This window comes from Pezoporus wallicus, unplaced genomic scaffold (genome assembly GCF_028554395.1).
Source record: "Pezoporus wallicus isolate ANWC-B61680 ecotype Strahan unplaced genomic scaffold, APGP_CSIRO_Pwel_v1 scaffold_11491, whole genome shotgun sequence".
NCBI classification, from domain to species: domain Eukaryota; kingdom Metazoa; phylum Chordata; class Aves; order Psittaciformes; family Psittacidae; genus Pezoporus; species Pezoporus wallicus.
In genome coordinates, this window is record NW_026642649.1 from 558425 (window position 1) to 580057 (window position 21633).

A 21633-nucleotide genomic window follows, 5' to 3' on the forward strand; every position below is an offset into this window, starting at 1 on the left:
AGCTTCTCTGGGCACCCTGTGCCAGTGCCTCAGCACCCTCACAGGGATGAATTGTTTCCTCATGGAATGGATGCTATGATGGCCAGAACTGCAAAAATCTGACTAAATCAGCTGAACTCATCAGGTAAATCCTAACAGCGCATGTCAAAAGACAAGCACGACATATTTTCAGCCATGAATAAATTATTACATAAATTCTGTTTTGTAAAGCAAGACAAAATGCTCTTGCATAATTCTCTGTATTTTACACACACCTATATGACAGCTTTACAGTTACAGGGAACTAATGCTTTGGATTCAATGATCTTAAGCCCTACAGACTGCCAGCAGTTTGAAAGCCTAGAAGAATCTAACATGAGTGCTATAACTTCGAGCAATCACATCCTATCAAATACATGAAAACTATGAATTACCTGTCAGGTTTTATTTTAGTTACCAAGCACAGACTTTACAGCTGGATACATGTTCAGCACTTCACAGATTGCTGCCTCCTTATTACTGAAGTAATTCTTTCTGGGCACGTGAAGTTACCACGCAGTAACAGATCACGTACCCTCTGGGGAATATCTGAAATGAATCAGTGGAACATGGTAATTTCAATTACACGTTTTCAGCATGGTGAATTACCACCAGCTATCTCCCAGTATCCACTAAGTTTACAGAACACCACAGAACAACTAAATGAGAGGTCAACCATCCACTCACAGACCTACCTCGACTGGGTCAAGAAACTAAAAGCCACACTAGTTGATGACTACTCCACACTTGACATTACCAGGTCATTTAGCAGCCACCTCAGCAGGCCCTGCCAAGTTTCCTGTCCCACACTTTCAGTCAAAGTCAGAGAATAAAAATGGTTTGGGTTGGAAAGGACCTCAAGATCATCCAGTTCCAACCCCCTGCCATGGGCAGGAACACCTCACACTAACCCAGGTCACCCAAGGCCTCATCCAACCTGGCCTTGAACATTGCCAGGGATGGAGCATTCACAGCTTCTTTGGGCAACCCATTCCTGTGCCTCACCACCCTCACATTAAAGAACTTCTTCCTCAGATCTAACCTGAACTTCCCCTGTTTCAGTTTGAACCCATCACCCCTTGTCCTATCGCTACAGTCCCTAATGAAGAGTCAGTCCACTTTAGATGAAACTGATGCTGGACAAGGTGGGAGCTAATCCAGATGGTTTGTACTGCAGGGAATTAAGGACCATACCACGAGACTTTCTAGAGGCTCAACTACGAGGGTGTGAGGCAGGTACCCCTCCAGCCAGAGCAGCTGGAGAGCAACCAAGGGCTACAGCTTTCCAAACAGCTCCAGCTCTTCCAAACTCCTAATGGAAGCCTAACACCCACGTCCTGGCCAGTGAGCCATTTCTGCACTGCTTGAACTGCAGCAGTAAAGAAGTACACCAGGAAACTGGCATCTCTCCCCAGCTTAAACGGTGGCAAAAATATAAGCCTCTTTGTGAGCTTGGAACATGTCAGGCAATCAGCTGGTTTCATTTCACCAGCATCGCTAATGCAGTCTGCCTCTTCTACACAGGTAAGATCTAAGGCACAAATGCCCATCCTGCCCAGCAGGATCATTCTCAAGCTAGCAAGGAGACAGCCATGAGCAAACAGCGTGAACAGTGCCAGCAGGAGCAGCAAGCCAAAACCATTAATCCATCTAAACCTGCGCCTCCTAAATAAACACAGGTTAAACGCTCACAAGGAGGTGGAAGTCAGACGCAGCAGAATCAAAACCTACCTGAGTCATTTTACCTCTGTGAATCCTATCACAGCTGCTCCTAAGTCACATTTTGGCATGAAAAGCCTCTTTTTGAGTCTGTTGAGTACGGTACACTGTGACTTGCACTCTTTATTTAAGCATAATGGCTGGCACAGCTGGTATACTGGCATACAAACATTAACAGTCCTCACAAAGAGCAACGGTTCAAAGACCACTTACTACGGAGAACTCCAGAGCTGTTCAACAGGCATTTTGTACAAAGGAAAGTGATACCAAACAGTTAACAAGGAAAATGAAAGGTCTGAAAACAAGATCTGCTTGAATCAGTCTTCTAAGCATAAGACTACTAGGACAGCGTCGTTTTGATTGCTTTAGTTACACTTCAGGCAGTTTTACCCAAACTTAACCTTCGTGACATAACACTTGCCACTGTAATGAAGGTGCATTAATTAAAACACCTTTCAGCCGTGGTTTCTTTTAAAGACAAATTACTTAAATTATAAGCAATCGAGTAAAAGCAAGGCAAAAATAATCATTAGAGTTTTCCTGAGGATGTGTCTCTGTAGAGAACCCACACAGGAAGCAGCCCACTTAATGGCTGCAGTTGCCTCTGTCATCCATCTCCACTCAAAAGAATTGAGTGAAACTCCTTCCTGCTGTAAGCACTATCAGCTCCAGTAAAGGATTTCATACTTACATCCTATAGCTTGCATGGCACACCCACAGAGCAAGACTGGCACTCCATTTGTGCAGTGAATTATACTTCCCTTGGAACTTCATTAATAATGATGACTGTCGTAGCTGGGACATCGCAGCACCCTTAAGAGCCATGCTGCTCATCCTGTAACATACCTCATCTGCCCTTAGTAGAGAGGTGATAAAGAGACAAAAACCCATGGGATCCATCACTGGGGAATTTCAGTTCACTTGACTTTGACTCTTCTTTGCCTCCCTCTACAGGGATGTGAGGCTCTTAGAACTAGAACTGTGCTCCCCAAAATGCAGATGCTTTGCTTGCCTGGGCACTGTTCTGCTCTGCCTCCAGTTTCCTCCAGACAGACATCAAACAGAGGATAGAGCTGCACCAGAATGCAGGAAGATTTAAGGCATTTTTACAAGAACACATCGCATTGCCACTCGGGCAGGGGCTGTGTAGCAGGCTGACGACATCAGTCAACGTATGCACAATTCAGGTATGAAGGGGCTTTTAATTTGGGGAAATAATTCAGTATTCACAAATGAGTCACCTTCTTCCCCTTGTCTTTTCATTCATTCATAGGCTTTAGTTAATGAAAGCACATGCAGAGAATGTCTGCAGTCCTTTGTAGCTGAAGAAATACCAATACTTTGTACGTTATGCTATTTACAGTCCTTTAAATCTTGCAACAGGCAAAGAAACCCATGAGGAAGGAGAGGAGAGGGAACAGAGTGATATGCACATTTAAGTAACATGCATACATATCTGGTTGCATGCACGTGATGGAAAACGGCACAGGCTTAAAAAAAACCCCGAACAACCCTATTCTCAGTAATTAACAATAAATTGAATTTACACTGTTTCACAAAACTACCATCACTTCAATATCAAACAAGGGGCCGTGTGGAATCAGCTATAGCCATCAAGCCTTGAAACAGATGAAGCCCACATTACAAAAGAAGAGAGATGTCGCTTTGTCTGATCACTGTTGGGTATATTATTGTACATAATGGCACAGAAAGATGTCCAAGATCCACCTCTAAGAGAAGGGGGTCAGAAAACCATTAGCAGTACAAGAACTCTTCTGCTAGGATACACTTGGAACAAACCACTCAGCCCCACTACACTCAAACCCATGGAGCTGGCCTGCCCCCACGAGTTCGTAACTGGGATGCACAAAGCAAACAAGCAGCCAACAAGCAAACCACACAGTGAAATCATACACAGTTCTATGATGGGCTTTTAAACCTGCTCTCCTCTGGAAGGACTAAAGCTAAGAGGAGCTGAGCAGTAAACAGTAAAAGGCTGGCTTATCCATGTTAACAATGAGCAAACCATTAGATGCCCACAGCTCCTGACAAACCATTCTGATAAATCACATGCAGCTGCACGGTAAACAACAGCAGCAGCTTTAACATCTGGATTTGCTGGTCACTGTGGTGCTGGTCACTAACAGCGCATCTGACCCAGGTGCCTCCTCCTGCGCAGTTATTAGCTCAGATCAACAGCATCAGCTTTACATAAAGTGAGCAGCTCCTCCAGCACACAGACACCATCCCACCAGGTGTTTCTGCTTACAATGCTCCAGTTTTGTTAACAGAATAAAGTTTCTCAGGTTTTCTCCCAGCCATTTTAAACCTACTGCCTCCAACCACCAGTAATCCTCTTGCATCCTTCTGTTACCACTCCGGACCAGCAGAAAACAGCCTGATGATTGCACCCAGCTGAGAAGCTATGGAGTCACAAAATCCCAGACTGGTTTGGGTTGAAGGGACCTTAAAGCTCACCCAGCTCCAACCCCTACCATGGGCAGGGACCCCTTCCACTAGAGCAGCTTGCTCTAATGTGTGGCAAACAGTAACTTAAACCAACGAAGCTATGGTTATGGGAAAGAATGCAGTAGGTCACACACCTCTGGGCCCTAACAGCACCAAGCACAGGATGGGTGCGAGAGCGAGGTTTGGGATTTCTGTATTTCTGCCTTGGGTTTGGAAACAGATTGATGCTTTGCTGCTGCTGCTCACATCTGCAGAGCACGGCCTGAGCTGGGAGTCAAACCTAAGTTCTTCTCATTGGACATCGACTAAACCTCACCTTTTCCAGATCTGCAGAGACTGGAGAACAAAGAAAGCCCCACAGAAAACTAAAGAAATCCAGACTGCAAGAAAGCATCCCTGTCACAGAGCCCATAGGAGCCTGAAAACATTCAAACACAGGAACAAACTATTACTTCAGAGGGAAAACATATCTGACCAGTAACTGCCAGACAGAAAAGAAACTATTTACAGCACATTGTATAACAAACTGTAAGGCAAATTAAGTAAATTTTTATTGCCCAAGTGGTTTCATCTAGCCTAAGCATCAAATATCTTCTGGCATTCAACTGAGAAATGGAAATTCACAGTGCAGAACAGCTCTTTCTACTATTTCTAAGGCTGAAATGACTGTACCCATGCAAGTGAGCTCTTGAACTCTTGTGAACAGCCTGCATCTGGTATGATGCTAGTGCCCTCTGCTGTGAACTACTACAAACTAGTGAGTAGCTTTCTCTTAAGATGAGGTACTCCAAATAGTATCAAGCCATATAAACACAGCAAATCAAGGGTTATGGAACGCCATGAAAAACCACGTGCTTCAACCACAGCTAATTATTTCTTCCAATTAGAATCACAGAATCACTGAGGTTGGAAAAGACCTTTAAGTTCATCAAAAGGCCAACTGATAACACAGTACTGCCACACCACCACTAAATCCCATCCCTAAGCATCACACCTACACACCTCCAGGGATGGTGACTGCAGCCCTGCCCTGGGCAGCCTGTTCCAATGCCTGAGCACCCTCTGGGGCAGGAATTGCTCCTCAGCTCCATCTAAACCTGCCCTGGTGCAGCTTGAGGCCGTTTCCTCTTGTCCCATCCCTTGTTCCTTGGGAGCAGAGCCCAGCCCCTCCTGGCTCCATCCTCCTGTCAGCCACTTGTAGGGAGACATCAGGTCCCCCCTGAGCCTTCTCTTCTCCAGACTAAACCCCCCAGGTCCCTCAGCCCTTCCCCATCACACTTGTGCTCCAGGCCCTGCACCAGCTCTGCTGTTCTCCATTACCACACTGTCTCTCTTGCAGTGAGAGGCCCGGAGCTGAACACAGGATTCAGTGTTCTTTCAGACTTCTCCTAGCTGTTTATAGAATATTTCACCTTCCTCTTCACCCTGGCTGTGTGGTCTGTACAGATTCCCACCATGTTACCTGCCTTGCTGGTGTTCCCTGTGATTCATAGGCATAAACACTCAACCCTATCGGCACCATCACTGATCTCTAGACAACCAAAACACTCTGTAGCATTACAGGAGGAAATAGCCAGAAGAGCGAGTAAGAGAAGTGACTGGTTACAAGATGCACAATGGATGCCCTCACCCACTTTCAGTGCACCACCACACAGAAATACTCACAATAAATCCCAGTTTTTTATAGTCTCGAGTATACATGGATTTGCGTTTCTCAATGCTGCCACTGCTATTGTTAGGCTCAGATTCTGCATCAAATGCGATTCGTCGGAGTTCAAAGATGATATCCCGCTGAGCCTGTGATAAAACAAGGTTAAAAAATGGGTTCAAACCTCTCACTTTAATAACCAATATCACAGAAGCTGTTTCAGAACACTGTTTCGCCTCCACTGCCCAACCTTTCTTTGCCTGAATTCCCTACTTCATACTCAGAGACAGTCAGCAAAATAACTTTGTGGTTCCCATTTTGCAAAGTCCTCACATTTGGTGGGGTTCACATGCAGATGCTCAAGTGCTGACTTCCAGAAACTGGACTGCACACTTCATTTTAACCACAGGCATGAAACTACAGGAGCCAAGAGATCACACACGTCCCAGATTCGGCTGGTACTTCAGCACTTTGCTGTCTAAAACTGAAATGGCTCAGCTCTCGGCATTCCTTTTGGTAACTGCGCACATTTGCTAGCACAGCAATGGGCAAGAGAGGAATCACTGCACTTACACACCACTGGAAATGTCTCAAGACAGTGACAACCACCCCAGCATCACTACTAACGCCACTCTGTCAGTCACTGTCCATGGAGACAGGCACCAGTTAACTGTGCGCCCGTCCCCAAGAGCCCAACCTTCCTGCCTCAAGAAACAGGCAGGGTGAAATCCTATAGCATGAGGTTACTCATGTTTACAACCATCTCGCCCTCCCACCTCCTCCAAATTACCAGCAGGTCTTAACTTCCTCTTATAACTGAAATCAAGCTCCCCCTTGTTGTCTGCCCTAAAGGAAAAGGCCACAAAAATTAAAGTAACAAGACCCATCTTCCTTATGGCTCATCGACTCAATATTTCAACCTGAATCTCTTAAGCAAGTGTCTCTCTTAGCACAATAACAATGCTAAAGCTGGTGTTTGGACACAGCCAGCAATAAACAAATGAACAACTATTACTTAGGTGCCCAGTAACAAAAGCAGGTTTTCAGTAGTACAAATTACCTTCAACTCTATCAGGCCAGAGAGTTTCCATTTAAATATTCATTCCAGCTCTACAGAAGCACTTTTACAAAGGACCACACATCTATGCTGCTTCTGAGAAGTACACAGAAGAAACAAATGCTGGCCTGCTGCCTGGAGTTTTAGCTCAGGATGACACCCAATTCAGCTCATGAAGCCATCTGCTACGGAGAAAAGCCTGGCCGTTTTGTCGTACCTTTGCACATGGAATGCAATAGCCAGTACATCTTCTAACAACCAGAAAACATAACCTGCTTCATAACAGAATGAATGAATGAATGGTGCAAACATTCCCAGTGCCTCCTCCTCCATGAAGAGTTTTAGGTACACCAATGAGCAGTGGCCCTCTTCCCGTTCTGACCAGATCATGCCAGATGCTTACCTGATCTTGTGGATCCATTTTTGTCATCATTCTATCTTCCAGAAGGTTAAAGGTAAGCACTTGAAGAACATAAAGCTGGTGTGCCATTTCATTATTGATGGCCCTCTGTGCCCTGATAACATGCTGCAAAGAAGGAGAGACCCCAGTGAATGCCATCTTATCCGAAAATCACAGCACACGCACTCGGGTGTTTCCATTTCTGTAAGCAGGTACACTATGCAACAGTGCAAAAGAAGGAAAAATCAAACCAGGACAAGCACTACTGATTTAGGCACTAGATGAGGAACTTTAACGGGCAGGACTTTACAATAACAACGTGCTTAAACTTTCTCCTCCTCGCCACTAGATAGAGCCTATGCCCATGTTGAGAAGTGGCATCAAACAGTCCTGAGAAGGCACTGAAGAAAAATTAACTCCTTCCCAAGAGCCTCAGAGCTCTGTATGAAAATAAAATGAATATATCAAGAAATCATTTAAGAGAGTGACTGCCTGAACAGAAAAGTATTCAGGCTGCAAACACAGCCAGCGAACACAGAGATACAACAGGGCTCCGGATGCAGGAGTCAGCATCAAACATCGCACCACAATCTTACCTCTACCAGGTAACTCCATTCTGTAGGAGGATGATGCTTAGAAATACATTCATGCAATGTCCCATGTGTGCAGAATTAGGCCCATCCAGAAAGCAGATACCAAACTGACGAACTGAAACATCCCTGGTGTGCCAAAACCCACCAAGTTTAGGAGATGGAGACAGCAACTGAGACCGTACAGTTCCAGAGGATAAAAGGAGCTGTCTGCCAAAAGGCACTGGAGCATTTTATGATAGTAAATGAACACCTGAGAACGTTACCATGTGCTTACACCAAACCTGCTATGGACACAGCAGGGTAAAAGCATGCCTTCTGAAACAAATCCTGAGGGGTTTTGTGTGGATCCCTGAAACCATGATAGTGAATGAGGGGGAGCAAGGGCTTGTTTGGTTTGGTTTACACTGCCCAGGATCTCGTAACACAGAAAGAGTTCTTTCCCTTGTTCCCTTAGAGATATAGCCACTCTAAGGTCAAAGTTAAATCCCTTTGGTTTTCCACGACAGCAGATGCAAGTCTTTTATGTTACATTCATTAGCTTCACCCTGTGCTGTATTTTATGCTTCTTTTGTGCAAGTGGAGACAAAACGTGTGCAACTTTATAACAGGACAAAATAATCTTGAAGAACTAAAAAAAGAAGTATTCAGTGCTATATTTTCATGAAGAAATTACTATATATTTGCCTGGAAAAACACCCTTTCTGGCAACCAGTTTTCAACCTATTCAACAACCAAACCTTTATCTGTGTACTACAGGCTTCAAAACAGATCAAAATACAAGTGTAACTGAAATGCACTAAGACAAAAGCAATGATCACCAAAACTGGAGTCACCTTTTCTCTCTGCTAGTGAAAAATAACTTGTGAAACTGATATACTTACAGTTAAGATGATGGAGCGAAGCTGCTTTTGTGCCAGAATGTTTGCCATTTCCTGATTAAGTTTGAAATAAAAACAAAAATTAGCCAGAAGCAGGTATTTTTATGCCATACCTATGAGAACAGCAACTTAAACTGTTTTATGCTCCTGTTTCAGCAGTGCTACTTATAAATTAAATGAAGCAGTGTATCAGCTATATCAGTGAGAAATAGCATTTGCTATAACGAAGCAGTTCTGAGTTGCAGGCTGATGAATTGAGTGAAAGTCAGAGCAGATGACTTTAAATAAGCATCTCATTTGATGCCTTGTTTTAATGTCTTGGCTGGCTTCCATTCCATGCTTCGTTCTGTGTCTGCAGGCGATGGCTGTGCTTGAACAAGTGTGTGTAAATGCTGTTTAAGCCACAGAGGGCTCTTCTGAGGCCTTTCATTGCTGGTTTTGGATTACTAAAGTCCTCAGCTTTTGACATATTTTTCATTTTCTTTGCCCCTTTTCTCACAGTAAATTTGAGTTTGTGACCCCCAAAGCAATGCATATGATCATATAGCTGATACACTGCTTCATTGCAGCAAATGGCATTTCTCGCCTGGATTTTGGTAGCAATCACAGGATCCCAGCCTGGTTTGGGTTGAAGGCACCTCAAAGCTCCTCCAGCTCCAACCCCTGCCACGGGCAGGGACCCCTTCCACTGGAGCAGCTTGCTCCAAGCCCCTGTGTCCAACCTGGCCTTGAGCACTGCCAGGGATGGGGCAGCCACAGCTTCTCTGGGCACCCTGTGCCAGCACCTCAGCACCCTCACAGGGAAGAGCTTCTGCCTAAGAGCTCATCTCAGTCTCCCCTCGGGCAGGTTAAAGCCATTCCCCTTGGCCTGTCCCTGCAGGCCCTTGTCCAAAGCCCCTCTCCGGGTTTCTTTCTGCCCATGCTGCAGCCTGTCCTACAATGCACAGGAGGGAATATTTTACACTTGTCAATCACAACAGTCTATTCTCAACCATACCTCACGTCCCATTTTTAAGTTTCATCATCCTTTCCATCAATATAGAAGTATATGTATGTGTGCATGTGGACATACACTAGCATATGGGATGCATACAGCTTATAGCAATTATTATAATACAATTATTTTTAATGTACTACAAAAGGATTTAGATAACATTGCACACTGCTATTGAGACACTGCTGATATATACACAAGGGGGTAATGTCTGGAATTAGTAAATCATTGACTGGAAATGGAGCTCATGTGTCACAGCCTTACACAGCACAGCACATCAACGGTGACACATGCTTAATTCTAAGTGTGAGACAGCATGCAGCCATGCATGTTGACTGTTTTCTTTAGACCAGATACAGGGTGCTGCAACAGAACATGGGCATTATAAGGAAGGGAGAAGGGACCAAAGACAAGAGAAACAGCTTTAGTTTTAAGCCTTTTCTGGCTGAGCAGGTTTCAACTGCCCTTAACATCAAAGGAATGAATGATACAGATGCTTCCATCACTTGGAAATGCTCAGCTGAGCTGCAGGGGGAGTGCCAAGCACATCATTTACTTCATGTCACAGGGAACAGACTGGCTGGTTTTGTCAAAGCATATCCACTGCCAAAACATGGACAGCTGAAGCAGATGAGGTAGCCTTGTCTCCATTCCAGGCAAAAAAAAAGGGAATGCTTTTATCTGACTCTTTGGAGAGGATTATCAAATTGTCACTTTTCTCTTATACCGGCAATTCAAAAAGCTGTTATTGGGGTATTGGTTTTTGTCACTGGACCAAAACCTGATCAGAGCAACAAGCATTCACAAAACCAATTACTGCATCCAAATCAACCTTCTCTCCCAGCAGGCTCTATGGCTATTAGCAGAGCTCTCTCTTCTAAAGGAAGTATTGTAGTAGCAGAGGAGAACAGGAATTATTTGACAAAATTGCCACCTCATTTCCCATAGCAACACGTCTGCAAAAATGCAGAGAATTGCCAAAAAAGTGTTTCCCCCATTCCCAGTACCATTTCAATGCTCCACATCATGCTGGTCTCCATAAGACAGCAGCAGAGATGGGGCCAAAGCTTCAGGGGTCATAAAGGGTTTGGTGCAGTTTCTCACTCCTAACCCCATTAGTGGTGAGCACTGAAGCTTTGGAGTATCCACCATCAGGTAACTACATGAGACTTCATCACCTCAGTTCATCGTCTTAGAAAGACAGAATCATAGAACCATAGAATTGTAGAATAATTAGGGTTGGAAAGGACCTTAAGATCATCCAGTTCCAACCCCCCTGCCATGGGCAGGGACACCTCACACTAAACCATCTCACCCAAGGCCTTGACCAGCCTGGCCTTGAACACTGCCAGGGATGGAGCATTCACAACCTCCCTGGGCAACCCATTCCAGTGCCTCAGCACCCTCACAGGAAAGAATTTCCTCCTTACATCCAATCTAAACTTCCCCTGTTTAAGTTTTAACCCGTTACCCCTTGTCCTGTCACTACAGTCCCTAATGAGGAGTCCCTCTGCAGCATCCCTAGAGTAAACAATGCCAGTTACCCTTACCCTGAAGCTAATGGGCATCAACCTTCTTCAATGTATGGTTTAATAATTAAACACAACATAAAGTGAAACCTAACAGATTCCAACTAGTTATTATAGATTATTAAAGGCTGAAGGATGTTTCCTGCAAGTGTTAGAGCTACGAGCCTTCAAGCCAAACCACGTCATTATATTCTGCTGATCTGGCTTTATGCCAAAACTGAAAGAAAACCTTTATTCCAGTTTTTCTTCGTGAGGTGCCTTATGCCCTTAATAACTGAGGACTGTGTTGGAGGGAGAAGAAAAAGAGGAATGGGAACAAACAATCTGCCTTTGTTTTAATTAAATCATGGTTTTACTTTCCCCTGTTTTCCAGTTTAAAAATACTTTTGAAGCAAAACAGAAGAATGACCCATGAGGGCTTTGATGTTTGGTTAAACAACCTCCAGCGTTTAAACCCATAAATACATCTACGGAGAGTCCCTGCCAGAACTGAGCAGCAGGTCTCAGTGAAGTCAATGAACTCTGGACACTAACTGGATGTCACCCCAGGAGTTATCATCACTATTCTTGGTGACCGAAGTGTTACATAAATGAATGACAAATGTGTTTTGACACAGACTAATGACTTCATAAACATGGCTAAAGCTTCTCTATCCCATAACACATTGCATTCCATCCTCCTTAAACAGCAACCAGCAAGCCTGAAATATTTCCTTTTGAGACTCCTGATCTCTGGCACAGAAGTTAACTTAAAATAGGCCACTATAAAAGTCACTAAATGCTCACATGGCAAGATGTTTCCATGCCCAAAAGGAACACGCTCTTTATTATAAGATCCTGGGGGAAACAGTTTACCAAAAAATAGCCTGGTTTTACAAGCTGTGCTGGCAAAGACTTTAGTACAACAAATACTACAGCCAGCCACAGTCAATATGGTTCATGTGAGGTTACAGGGACCTACAAAAGCACAGAAGAATGCTTAATCCCTACTGATACTGGTGCAAGATGGAGGCAGCTCCAATAAAAAAAAATCATATAGCAGCATGAAGCAAATGAATAAGTTTCAGATTGAATTATCTGCAGGAAAAGTGTGACTGAGTGCCCTGGGTTCAGCAGCAGCAGTCATTTCTCTTCCTCTCAGTAGCTGGTGCAGTGCTGTGGTTTTGACTTTCAGCCTGGGAACAGCGCTGATAACACCGATGTTTTAGTTGCTGCTCAGTAATGTTTAGTCTGACCAAGGACTTTGTGAGCCTCATGCTCTGCCAGGGAGGAGGGGAAGCCGGGAGCAAGCAGAGACAGGACCTGACCCAAACTGACCAAAGAGGTATTCCATACCACAGCACGTCATGCCCGCTCTATAAACTGGGGGCAGTTACCCGGAAGGGTTAGATCACTGCTCGGTCGGGCTGGGTATCAGTTGGCAGGTGGTGAGCGGTTGTGTTCTCTCCCCTTGTTATTTCCCTTACCATTATTATCATTGGTGGCGGCAGCAGCAGTGGTTTGTGTTACACCTTAGTTACTGGACTGCTCTTATCTCAACCTGTGGGAGTCACATTCTTTCCCTTCTCCTCCCCATCCCTCTGGGAGCAGGGGGGAGGAAGTGGGGGGAGTGAGAGAGTGGCTGCGTGGTCCTGAGTTACCGGCTGGGCTTAAACCACGACACTGGGACAACTGCAGGTATGAATATGACACACAACAGATATGTAGGAACAACTTACCTGCCTCTTGTCATCCGGTGCTTTAAGGAAGAGTGCATTGATTACTGCAATGGTGTATGTCTGGATTTCTTGGTCTGTCCTGTTTGGAAGGAAATTATAAACATGAGAGAACAACTTGAGTACACACAGCTATAGAAATTGATCTTCCAGCTGCATTTCTGAAGGTAGAAATGGAGGGACTGTTTGCACCTAATGTTAACCATGTACAAGTTAAGTAACGGGTCCAGGCTCAGCGTTCAAGAATGGTGGAATCAATCACATCCTTAAAGCACCACTCACATATAGCGGATGCAGGAGTTGGACAGGAGGTTTCCTGTCTTTATACCACTCCTTTTTCCAAATGCTGTGCTCATTTGGGGTGGGAGGAGGGAATTCCACTGTATCAGGTGGCAGTTGAAGACACTCACCCCTGTAGATGTGGGATTAGCTGCCCAATTGTGATCTCCTGTGCCACCTTCTGATACAGGTCATGGCTATTGAGCACCATCGATTCCAGGATTGCTAGTGACCGCTGCAAGATAGAGATGTCCGAGGCGAATTTGTTCACGTAGCTTGCTATCTACAAATGCAAACAGTTGGAGGATTTACATCTTGTCATGAAAGGGAGGAAACAGAAGAAAGAAAACTGTGGACATGGCTCAAAGGCACTAGAATGAAACAAGTCTTGTCCACATAGCAGGTACCAGTGAATACCTGGCAGCAATCAATCAGGCACTGCAGACACTGCCAAAGGACAGAGTGGCACAGATTCTTCAGCCGGCACAAATCACCACAAATTGATGTCAATATTCATAGTACCAAAAACTCTATGCTTCAACATTACCGTGATGTCCATGATAAAACAACACTGAAGAACTGGAACAGCTGTATTCTTTTGTGAGGAAAACTTTGGAAAAGGCAAGGAAAATATTTACAGATAGCTAGGCTCAAGGCAAACGTTTCAAAAGAGAAACTGACATTTATCTCTTTGGCAAAACACAATTCCCCCCCTCCTGCCCCTTGCTGTTACCAATAAAACCGAAAGCTCTCCCCAGGTTACACATTAAAACTCTGTTGATGATCATTTATCAGCACGACTGGTTCCATAACTCTGCCCAGAGTCCAGTCTAGCTCCATGTTTGTGCATTAAGAACCCTCACTTTTACTGCAAGCCACCACAGACAAATGGCATGTTAATTAAAACCAGGCTGGCCCTCTGCTGCGTTTGAAGTGTGTCAATGACACGCTGCACACCCATCTGCAGAGCCAACACAGCTGGGCAGGAAGATGGGCAATGGAAGCTCTTCAGCACGCTGTCCAGTCCATGGACCCAGCTTCCTGGGAAGAAGCCTGCCTGGGTTTTCCTTGGATGCACCATTACCAGCACAGTCAGGATGAACAGCACCCAAACAAGCACAGACAGACAAAAGAATGTTGTGTGACCACAGGTATTTGCTCTTTACAGCCAAATGACAGACTGCAGTGGCCCTGCCTCACGTCTGATGCACTCCTTCCAGAAAACATAATAGCCCAAGCGCTTCTTCAGTACTCATGCTACAAGCCACTAATGTGATTATACTGCTTCTGCTTAGACCTTGGCACCGTCTTCCCTTTGGAGGTCGGAAGGCAATGCCCTATGCTTGGAAAAGCTGCCTGTGAAATCCACAGTTAAATACTGACACGTAGACAGCAAAACTGCTCCACGCTTGTGACATTCTGAATAGCAGTGAGGGTGAGGAAGCAGAACATCCTTTCTGCAACTTGGATTGTGGATGCCAAGGAAAAAGGGACAGCTGTTTCTTCTTCTACTCTACTGCTGCACTGCTGTTTGCTCTGCTGCTTGGTTTGCATTACCCCAACAGGACCATGCTATGCTGAATCTAATGGAGCTCAGGGAGTACACTGACTTTACAGAAAATAAAGAACCAACCCATGCATGCATAGAGAGGAGGAGAAAAACAACTTAATATTAGCCTTTTTCTACTCTGGACTTTCAGTATCTGCTGCCTGCAAGCCCTGAACCAAAGCCATATTTACATCAGCACATAATGCACATTGTGCTGCATAAAGCAAGCAGCGGTACCTCAGCAGCACTGTACTGCACTGCCTCTCTTAATGGTTACCCAGGCTTTTATTGAAGCTGCCAAGGGTCCAGAATGCTCAAAATACGGACAGTGCACGCACAGAGCAACTCTGCACTGACCACACGCTAAACCAAAGGTGCTGTGGATGCCTCCGTCATCAGGCTGACCCATGGATCAGCTGTGCAGCAGGAACATAGCACATCCAGGCTGTGCCCAACTTGTCACACTGCTCTCACCATCCTCTTCAGAAGCCCTGACATGTACGAATTAGCCTGGGTGCAGCAGCTCCTCCCCATGATGTTTCAAGTGAAGTAAACACTTCACTGGGATACAACACATTCATCCCAGGGGCCTGCAGCACTGTAACAGTACAGACAACTGAAACCTCAGCCTAGGACAGGCTGCCCTAGACGTAAGTTATTCTTCTGACCCTGGACCATAGCATCTTCTAACCACAAAACACAAGGTAGGAAGCTGGTTTGTGTGTCACAGCTATGAGATATCACACTTAATATACATGCAAAACACCCACTAGATAACTTGCATGCCAAGCTGTGCATATTCATAACCACCTTGCTGGAACATCAAGTCTGGCCAGAAGTAACAGGCTTGTCTACCCTGATAAATAAGGCATGCTCAGTTCTAGAGAGAGGAAAACTGGATTAAAAAGAAACTCCATTACCAGACTTGAAGGAAAAGACAGACCCATCTTGAAAAGAGACAAGCAGCAACAGGAGTCCAAATCCGAGTTATTTGCTGTTCTCTGCTTACTGAGCACCACGCACAGGGAGGGCTTTCAACATCCCCAAATAATCCTGCACTCATCTATCAAAACTCTACTGATAAAAGCAATGCAAGCTCACAGAAACACAACCTCCCCTCCAGAAATAACCGACCTCACTGCTTTGCACTTTCGCATGAAGACCTGTCACATGGATACGTCTTGTTCAGGCTAAAACTATTTGTTCAGCAATCTTAATATCTGCATAGCCCTACCAGGACATACATAGCCACATACAAAAGAAGTGGCTGGGTGCTCACTTTCCTATCAATTCCAAGGGAAATTAGGATCAGAATGGCTTTACACATTAAGCCTTAATGCTTTGATAAACAGGAGCTGAGCATGTGAAGTGACAGTCGATGAGAAACCCACAGTAAACTCAACTGCATCATCTGCGTTCTCTTCCTGTCCCAGCATCACTTAAAGCAGAGGACAGAATTCAAAAGCTTCAAACAAAACACCCCAAAATTAAAATTAAAACCAACAAAAAAACCCACTCATCCTAACAAAATTAACTGCACCACCACCAAAATACAGAGGGAAAACAGCGAAGGGAACAGATCTGATTCTCTGAGCAGGGCTGTGTTCATTATGTCACTTGTTTGGATCATTTTGATGTGAAAATGGACAGAAAAACCTGACCAAGTTCCACTCTCTGTGAAGTGCTAATGCAGAGTAAAACATTAAAGTAGGCATCTCATTTTCAAGTCAGGAATTGGAGTTGTATTTGACTACAGAAAGACCAACTGACAGTTGTGACACACGGAGATACTCTCCCTGCTGCCAGCCCCTTCTTCTGCACGGTACTTTTTCGAGGCAGAGTAACCAATTCATCAAGGTCGAGGCTCTGCATCCCAGTTATGAAACAGCAATTATATAAATCATTCTAAGAGATATTTTAAACTATCTCAACCAATAGCTGACTTCTCCTCTTACAGGAGCTAAAGACGGGAGTACCAGATTTGGTACTGGTATTTTGATATCCAGTTACCAAGACATTTTCTAAGAACTGGGCATCCAAACCCTGTAGGTAACTATGGCAGCTGGAAATAAACTTTATTGTCATACGCAAGGAAAAGGTCTTGAGAGAATCTTACAAATCATAGGAAGCTTTTTCAAATGATGCTATTTTCCCTTAAGATAAGAACAAAGCTCTCCTTGACAGCGTCAATCTTTCCTTGCAGCAGTTGGAACACCAGTCTTTAGGTACCCAAAGGATGGGAGAGAGACTGCATCCAATGCCAAGAGTCATTAGAAGCAGTTAGGGGTTCCCTTTGAGGTCTCCAGTTTCTACTATTCAAGAAACAAGTTCTGATGAATTCATCCCCATTCCAGCTTGGCTTCCCTTTAACACGAAACACCGCTTCAAAGGGCAGACGCACTTGATTGCAAAGCTCCCCCTTAGCTGGCATGAACTGATCAACTCCCTTATCCATCCTGTCAAGTACCTAAGGAAGCCCATCAGCAACCTCAAGTGCCCTGTCAAAAGCCAAGGTCAGGAAGCAAGTGAAAATAAAGCTGCAGATTGCTGCCAGAGCATGGTCCAAAGGTGCTTCTCTAGGTTTTCCCCTTGCCCACAGAGCCCCACTGAGGGCTCTGCTGTTCCCCTTCCCAACTGCACAGCAGGTCAGGACAGACCCGTGCCTCTTTCCTCTGTTTCTGTCACTCTTTGTTCTTCTTTCCCTCTCCGAACTGTCCTGTTCTTCAGCTTGCTCCCTTTCTTGCCCACCAGTGTCACTGGGGGTTCTTCCTCACCAGTTCTGCTCTTCACAAGCACTTCATGAGAATACTTTCGTGTCTTTTGCTTTGAACTGGCTCACTGTCCAGGGAAACCCCTGTGAGTGCCAGACAGGAGAGATGAGCACACAACCCCGTCTGCTGCAGTTGTCACACAGGGCAGAAGATGCTGATACCCTTAGGCAAAGGCAATCATTGTGAGTCACCCGCAAAGCAGACAGAGTTAAACTGACTTCAGCAAGTTTCTTCATACACTTCTTAGGAGGCTCCCTTAGCAAATAAGGTGTTCTGGCTTGACCATGTATATGAAGAAGTCAGTTAAAAACACCCCTGCTATCTTCTTCACCATGGAAAGTTAACAACCATCACCATCACCTAAGACTTCAAGACTGGCAAAAAGAGAATCCAAAAACCAGGTCAATTACACTGATTTTTTTCTTACAAATAGCATCCCTCATTTTTAATGATCAAATCTGAGCTTTAATGTCTAACATTCTCTTCATCATTAATTCTTCTCTCACCTCTGGCAACAAAAGGACACTTGTACTTCCCTTTGGTGGCAGCAATTTTCTAAACCAAATCTAAATTAAAACTCTTTGCTCTGACCCCTGCTGTTAAAATGAAGATATCTTTGCCACAGGTTATATCCATGCCATTGCTACTTCTGGTAGCATTTTAGTGAAGTAACTCTGATCCCTTCTGAGCCTGTAAAATCCAGTCTAACTTAAGTTCGGAGCTCAATCCGGTCTGAAAGTTCTTTGCAAGGAAGTGCGGGTTGATTTTTATCCTCCCCCCAGTAAATGAGAAGGGTTAAGTCAGTAACAAATCCTGTTAAATCTCCGTACTTACAGAGTACTCCCATGCTTCTGCTGCTTCCGTACATCTCCTACACCTAACGGAACAGATGTAGCCAGCTGTGGAAAGATCTGCTTCAAACCCACAGACCTCAGCTGCAAGATCCACGGGGGGGCAGAGCTCAACTTCATAAACGCAGCAGACAGCAGCTTCATTTCAATTTGTAAACCAATTCCTTTTTCTTCCTCCCATACCCCCAGAGGAACATTTTGGCGCTGGTTTTGTTTCAGCAAAGATGGCATTATTCCGTTTCAGTTGCATTAAACCAAAAGACTGATTTCTGCTTTAACTGCACGGCATCTGCACAGGGAGGCCACGCTCTAACTGAGCAAGCATTTCTTGTGCAATAGGCCTAATACTGGGCTGATCCCATTTCACTCCCATTGACTGCTGTGGAAGTTGGGTCAGATCCTGCAACTACAAATATTTCTGGTTGAAACAGCACCTGAATCACATTTCCATGTACCTTTTTGAGCAATGGCCTAAATAATGTACCGGGGGGGGGGAAGAAAATGAAATAGAATACTGACTCACCTCAAAACTGTAAAGTGATAGAGAATAGAGAGAGTTCATTACCAATTTACCTTCTTAATGAATGCCACAGAGAATGTATCCCACGATACAATCCCATGATCCATCAGCTCAACAAATGCAGTCAGTGTAAAGGACAACATATCTCCAAAGCTGCAAGAGACAGGAGTCAGGAGAACATTTACCAGCAATGCAGCAGGGCAACGACAGAGGGAATAAAGCAGCAGGAAGCTTTCAGAAAGGCAGGAAAATGAAGCCAATCACAGACTAAGAGGTAGCAGAAGAGCAAGAGAGGCCGTGCAACAGACAGTCTCCAAACCAGTTTAGCATGGGCATCAAGAACAGTCACCTGGAAGGAAGCACTTTGCTAAGAGAAGAACTAATTCCCAGGAGAACACCGCATGCAATGCCCAAGGAAATCAGAGTCCAAATTAAACTCCTCGCATAGGTTCAGAAGTTCAGATCTAATGGAAGAAGTGAGATTTTCTTAGCAGCTTATGGAAATGGTCCTAATTGAAGGTCATACCGAGGTGCCACATTCTGGTACCCCTGCATCAAGCAGACTGGCAGGAAGTCAGGGGAGGGTTTGTGCCTTCTTTTATAAGGAAACAAATACAGTTTTAAGACTATAAACTGAGCAGCAATTTTCCACTAGTCAATGCCTCGTTTTCCTTCTTTGAACCTGAACATGCATCTCCTTTTGTTTGTCTATGGGCAACCGTGTCAAGCAAATTTCAACGCTCCCACAGCTCATCCAAACACGCAGTTCCGATTGTTTAGGCCGCTGCACTGCATTTTACACCTGTAAACTTGAGATTCGGGGCATCTTGTCTGAACTCAACTGAATTCAAAGCAGGTTTAAACTCAACACAGATGATGCGCTCTAACCTGAATAGCTGCACAGGAATTCCCCAGGTTCAAAACCAGCTTTTAAAGATCAGCTTAAGCTCTATATATAACCAGGGCACCTGGCTATGTCATCAAACAGCATGAATAGTCCCAGTGATTTGAATGCAACAGCTTACCTAATAGAAAGATAAACTTCAGATTGGAACTGCAATGCTCCATGTGTTGAAAACCTGAGTCTAGCACTTGTTAAGCAATTTGGTGCTTGGTAATCCTGATTCTGTGCTTTGCTCTCCTACTGTCCTGCACCAACCTGCACAAGTAGTAAGTGAAGATCCACTCAGATGGGAGACATTTACAGCAGGTCAGGGGAATAAGGCAGAAAACCAGTTTCCATGTAGCAACTCCAACAGCCACTTGACTGGATTTGAGATCATCTGTCCTTTAGGGATGTCTGAGGGTAAGACACAGCCTTTAGTAGCACCTTCATTTAAGAAAGGAGCTCTTGTTCATTATAACTCCACAGATGCCCTCCACTAAAACTACACCAGAGAGCAAGAAAAACACCATTTCTTGATAAAAAAATAAAGTGCCTTTAAAACCCACAGAGTAATTCTGCAAGGAATCCCTTGTTCATGTTTTGTTCAGCAAATACATGCTGTGGAAAGTTTTGGGGCTGTTTCTGTTCGCTTGGTTCCTAATGCTGCAATATTCTGTTAAGAATTAAATTAGACTTGAACTGTCATCATTCGCATTCCAGCTAACCAAGGATTTCATAACAAGACAACAATAACACCCTGCAGGAAATTTAACGAGCTCTGGTCCTGCCGTTCTCCCCAATCCATTTCTTCTGCATGCGATGCTTATCTATGAGTAAATAAATCAAACGGCACCCACTGGAAAGGCTTCCTGCTAAAAACTTGTACCCAGTTCTCATGCATCCCCATGGCACAATACTTCCCAAATACATGAAATCCTGGTATTTTAAGAAGCCGGACTAAAGGAGATGCAAAGAAAAAAGGTACAAAAAAAGATACAAAAACATTCACAAAAAATATACAAGAAGATACAAAAAGCTAGGTCATGTAGGTTGAAAAGTAGATAAAAATACCTTGCCCAGCACTAAACTAAGCAGGTGATTTATCTCCCCTTAATCCTCTCCCATATTGTTTAAAAACGCACTTAATTAACCTGTATTTAGCCCATAAATACTCTGCTATAAACTGAACATGAAAGCTAATCCCCACTAACAACAGGTATAGTTCTGAGAGGTTACTGGAACTGTATTAAACCTGCAAAGAGAGATTCACCTTCAGCAGTGGCTGGAATGCAAAGGAATTAAACTAACCTGAACTCAACAGTCTCATGTATTCTTCTCATTAAAACTACTGATGAATCCTGCCCATTAATCCAGCCTCCAACACAGCTATGGAGGGGAAACTGGGAAACGGAAAACGTCTGGTATTAACACATAAACTCCTCTCAGCAGATGTGACAATGACAGAGCCGCTGGGGATGCGGGAGGTGAAAGCCCTTTTCAGCTCCCGCTGGTCAGACACCCCACCAGGTGTCCCTCCAGTGACACGAGAGCAAAAGGGAGGTGAAGACTGGGACTATTCAAGCAGGAAGAAGTGCTCCAACCCTATGCATTCTGCAGCACTACATACACGTACACGGTAGGTACTTTGCAAGTACACAGCTACACACGGGCACCTGCACACACGTGCGTACACCAAGCGGCACTGCAAAAGTCAAAAGCCAGGCTTAAAGGATAAAGCCTCGGGAATAGCACAGCCA

General features: G+C 44.5%; 1 protein-coding gene across 2 annotated transcripts in view; it reads right to left on the bottom strand.

Annotated features, from left to right (window-relative positions):
- Positions 1-21633, bottom strand: part of ELMO1 (engulfment and cell motility 1) — a 222404-nt gene that overhangs the window by 152205 nt on the left and 48566 nt on the right. For both annotated transcript variants that reach the window (XM_057431309.1, XM_057431311.1), the window contains 6 exons: positions 19044-19143; positions 13431-13582; positions 13024-13102; positions 8786-8836; positions 7315-7437; positions 5872-6003 (listed from right to left, as the gene is read on the bottom strand). In XM_057431309.1, coding sequence (XP_057287292.1) covers positions 5872-6003; positions 7315-7437; positions 8786-8836; positions 13024-13102; positions 13431-13582; positions 19044-19143 — 637 coding nt within the window. The remainder of the gene's footprint in view (positions 1-5871; positions 6004-7314; positions 7438-8785; positions 8837-13023; positions 13103-13430; positions 13583-19043; positions 19144-21633) is intronic.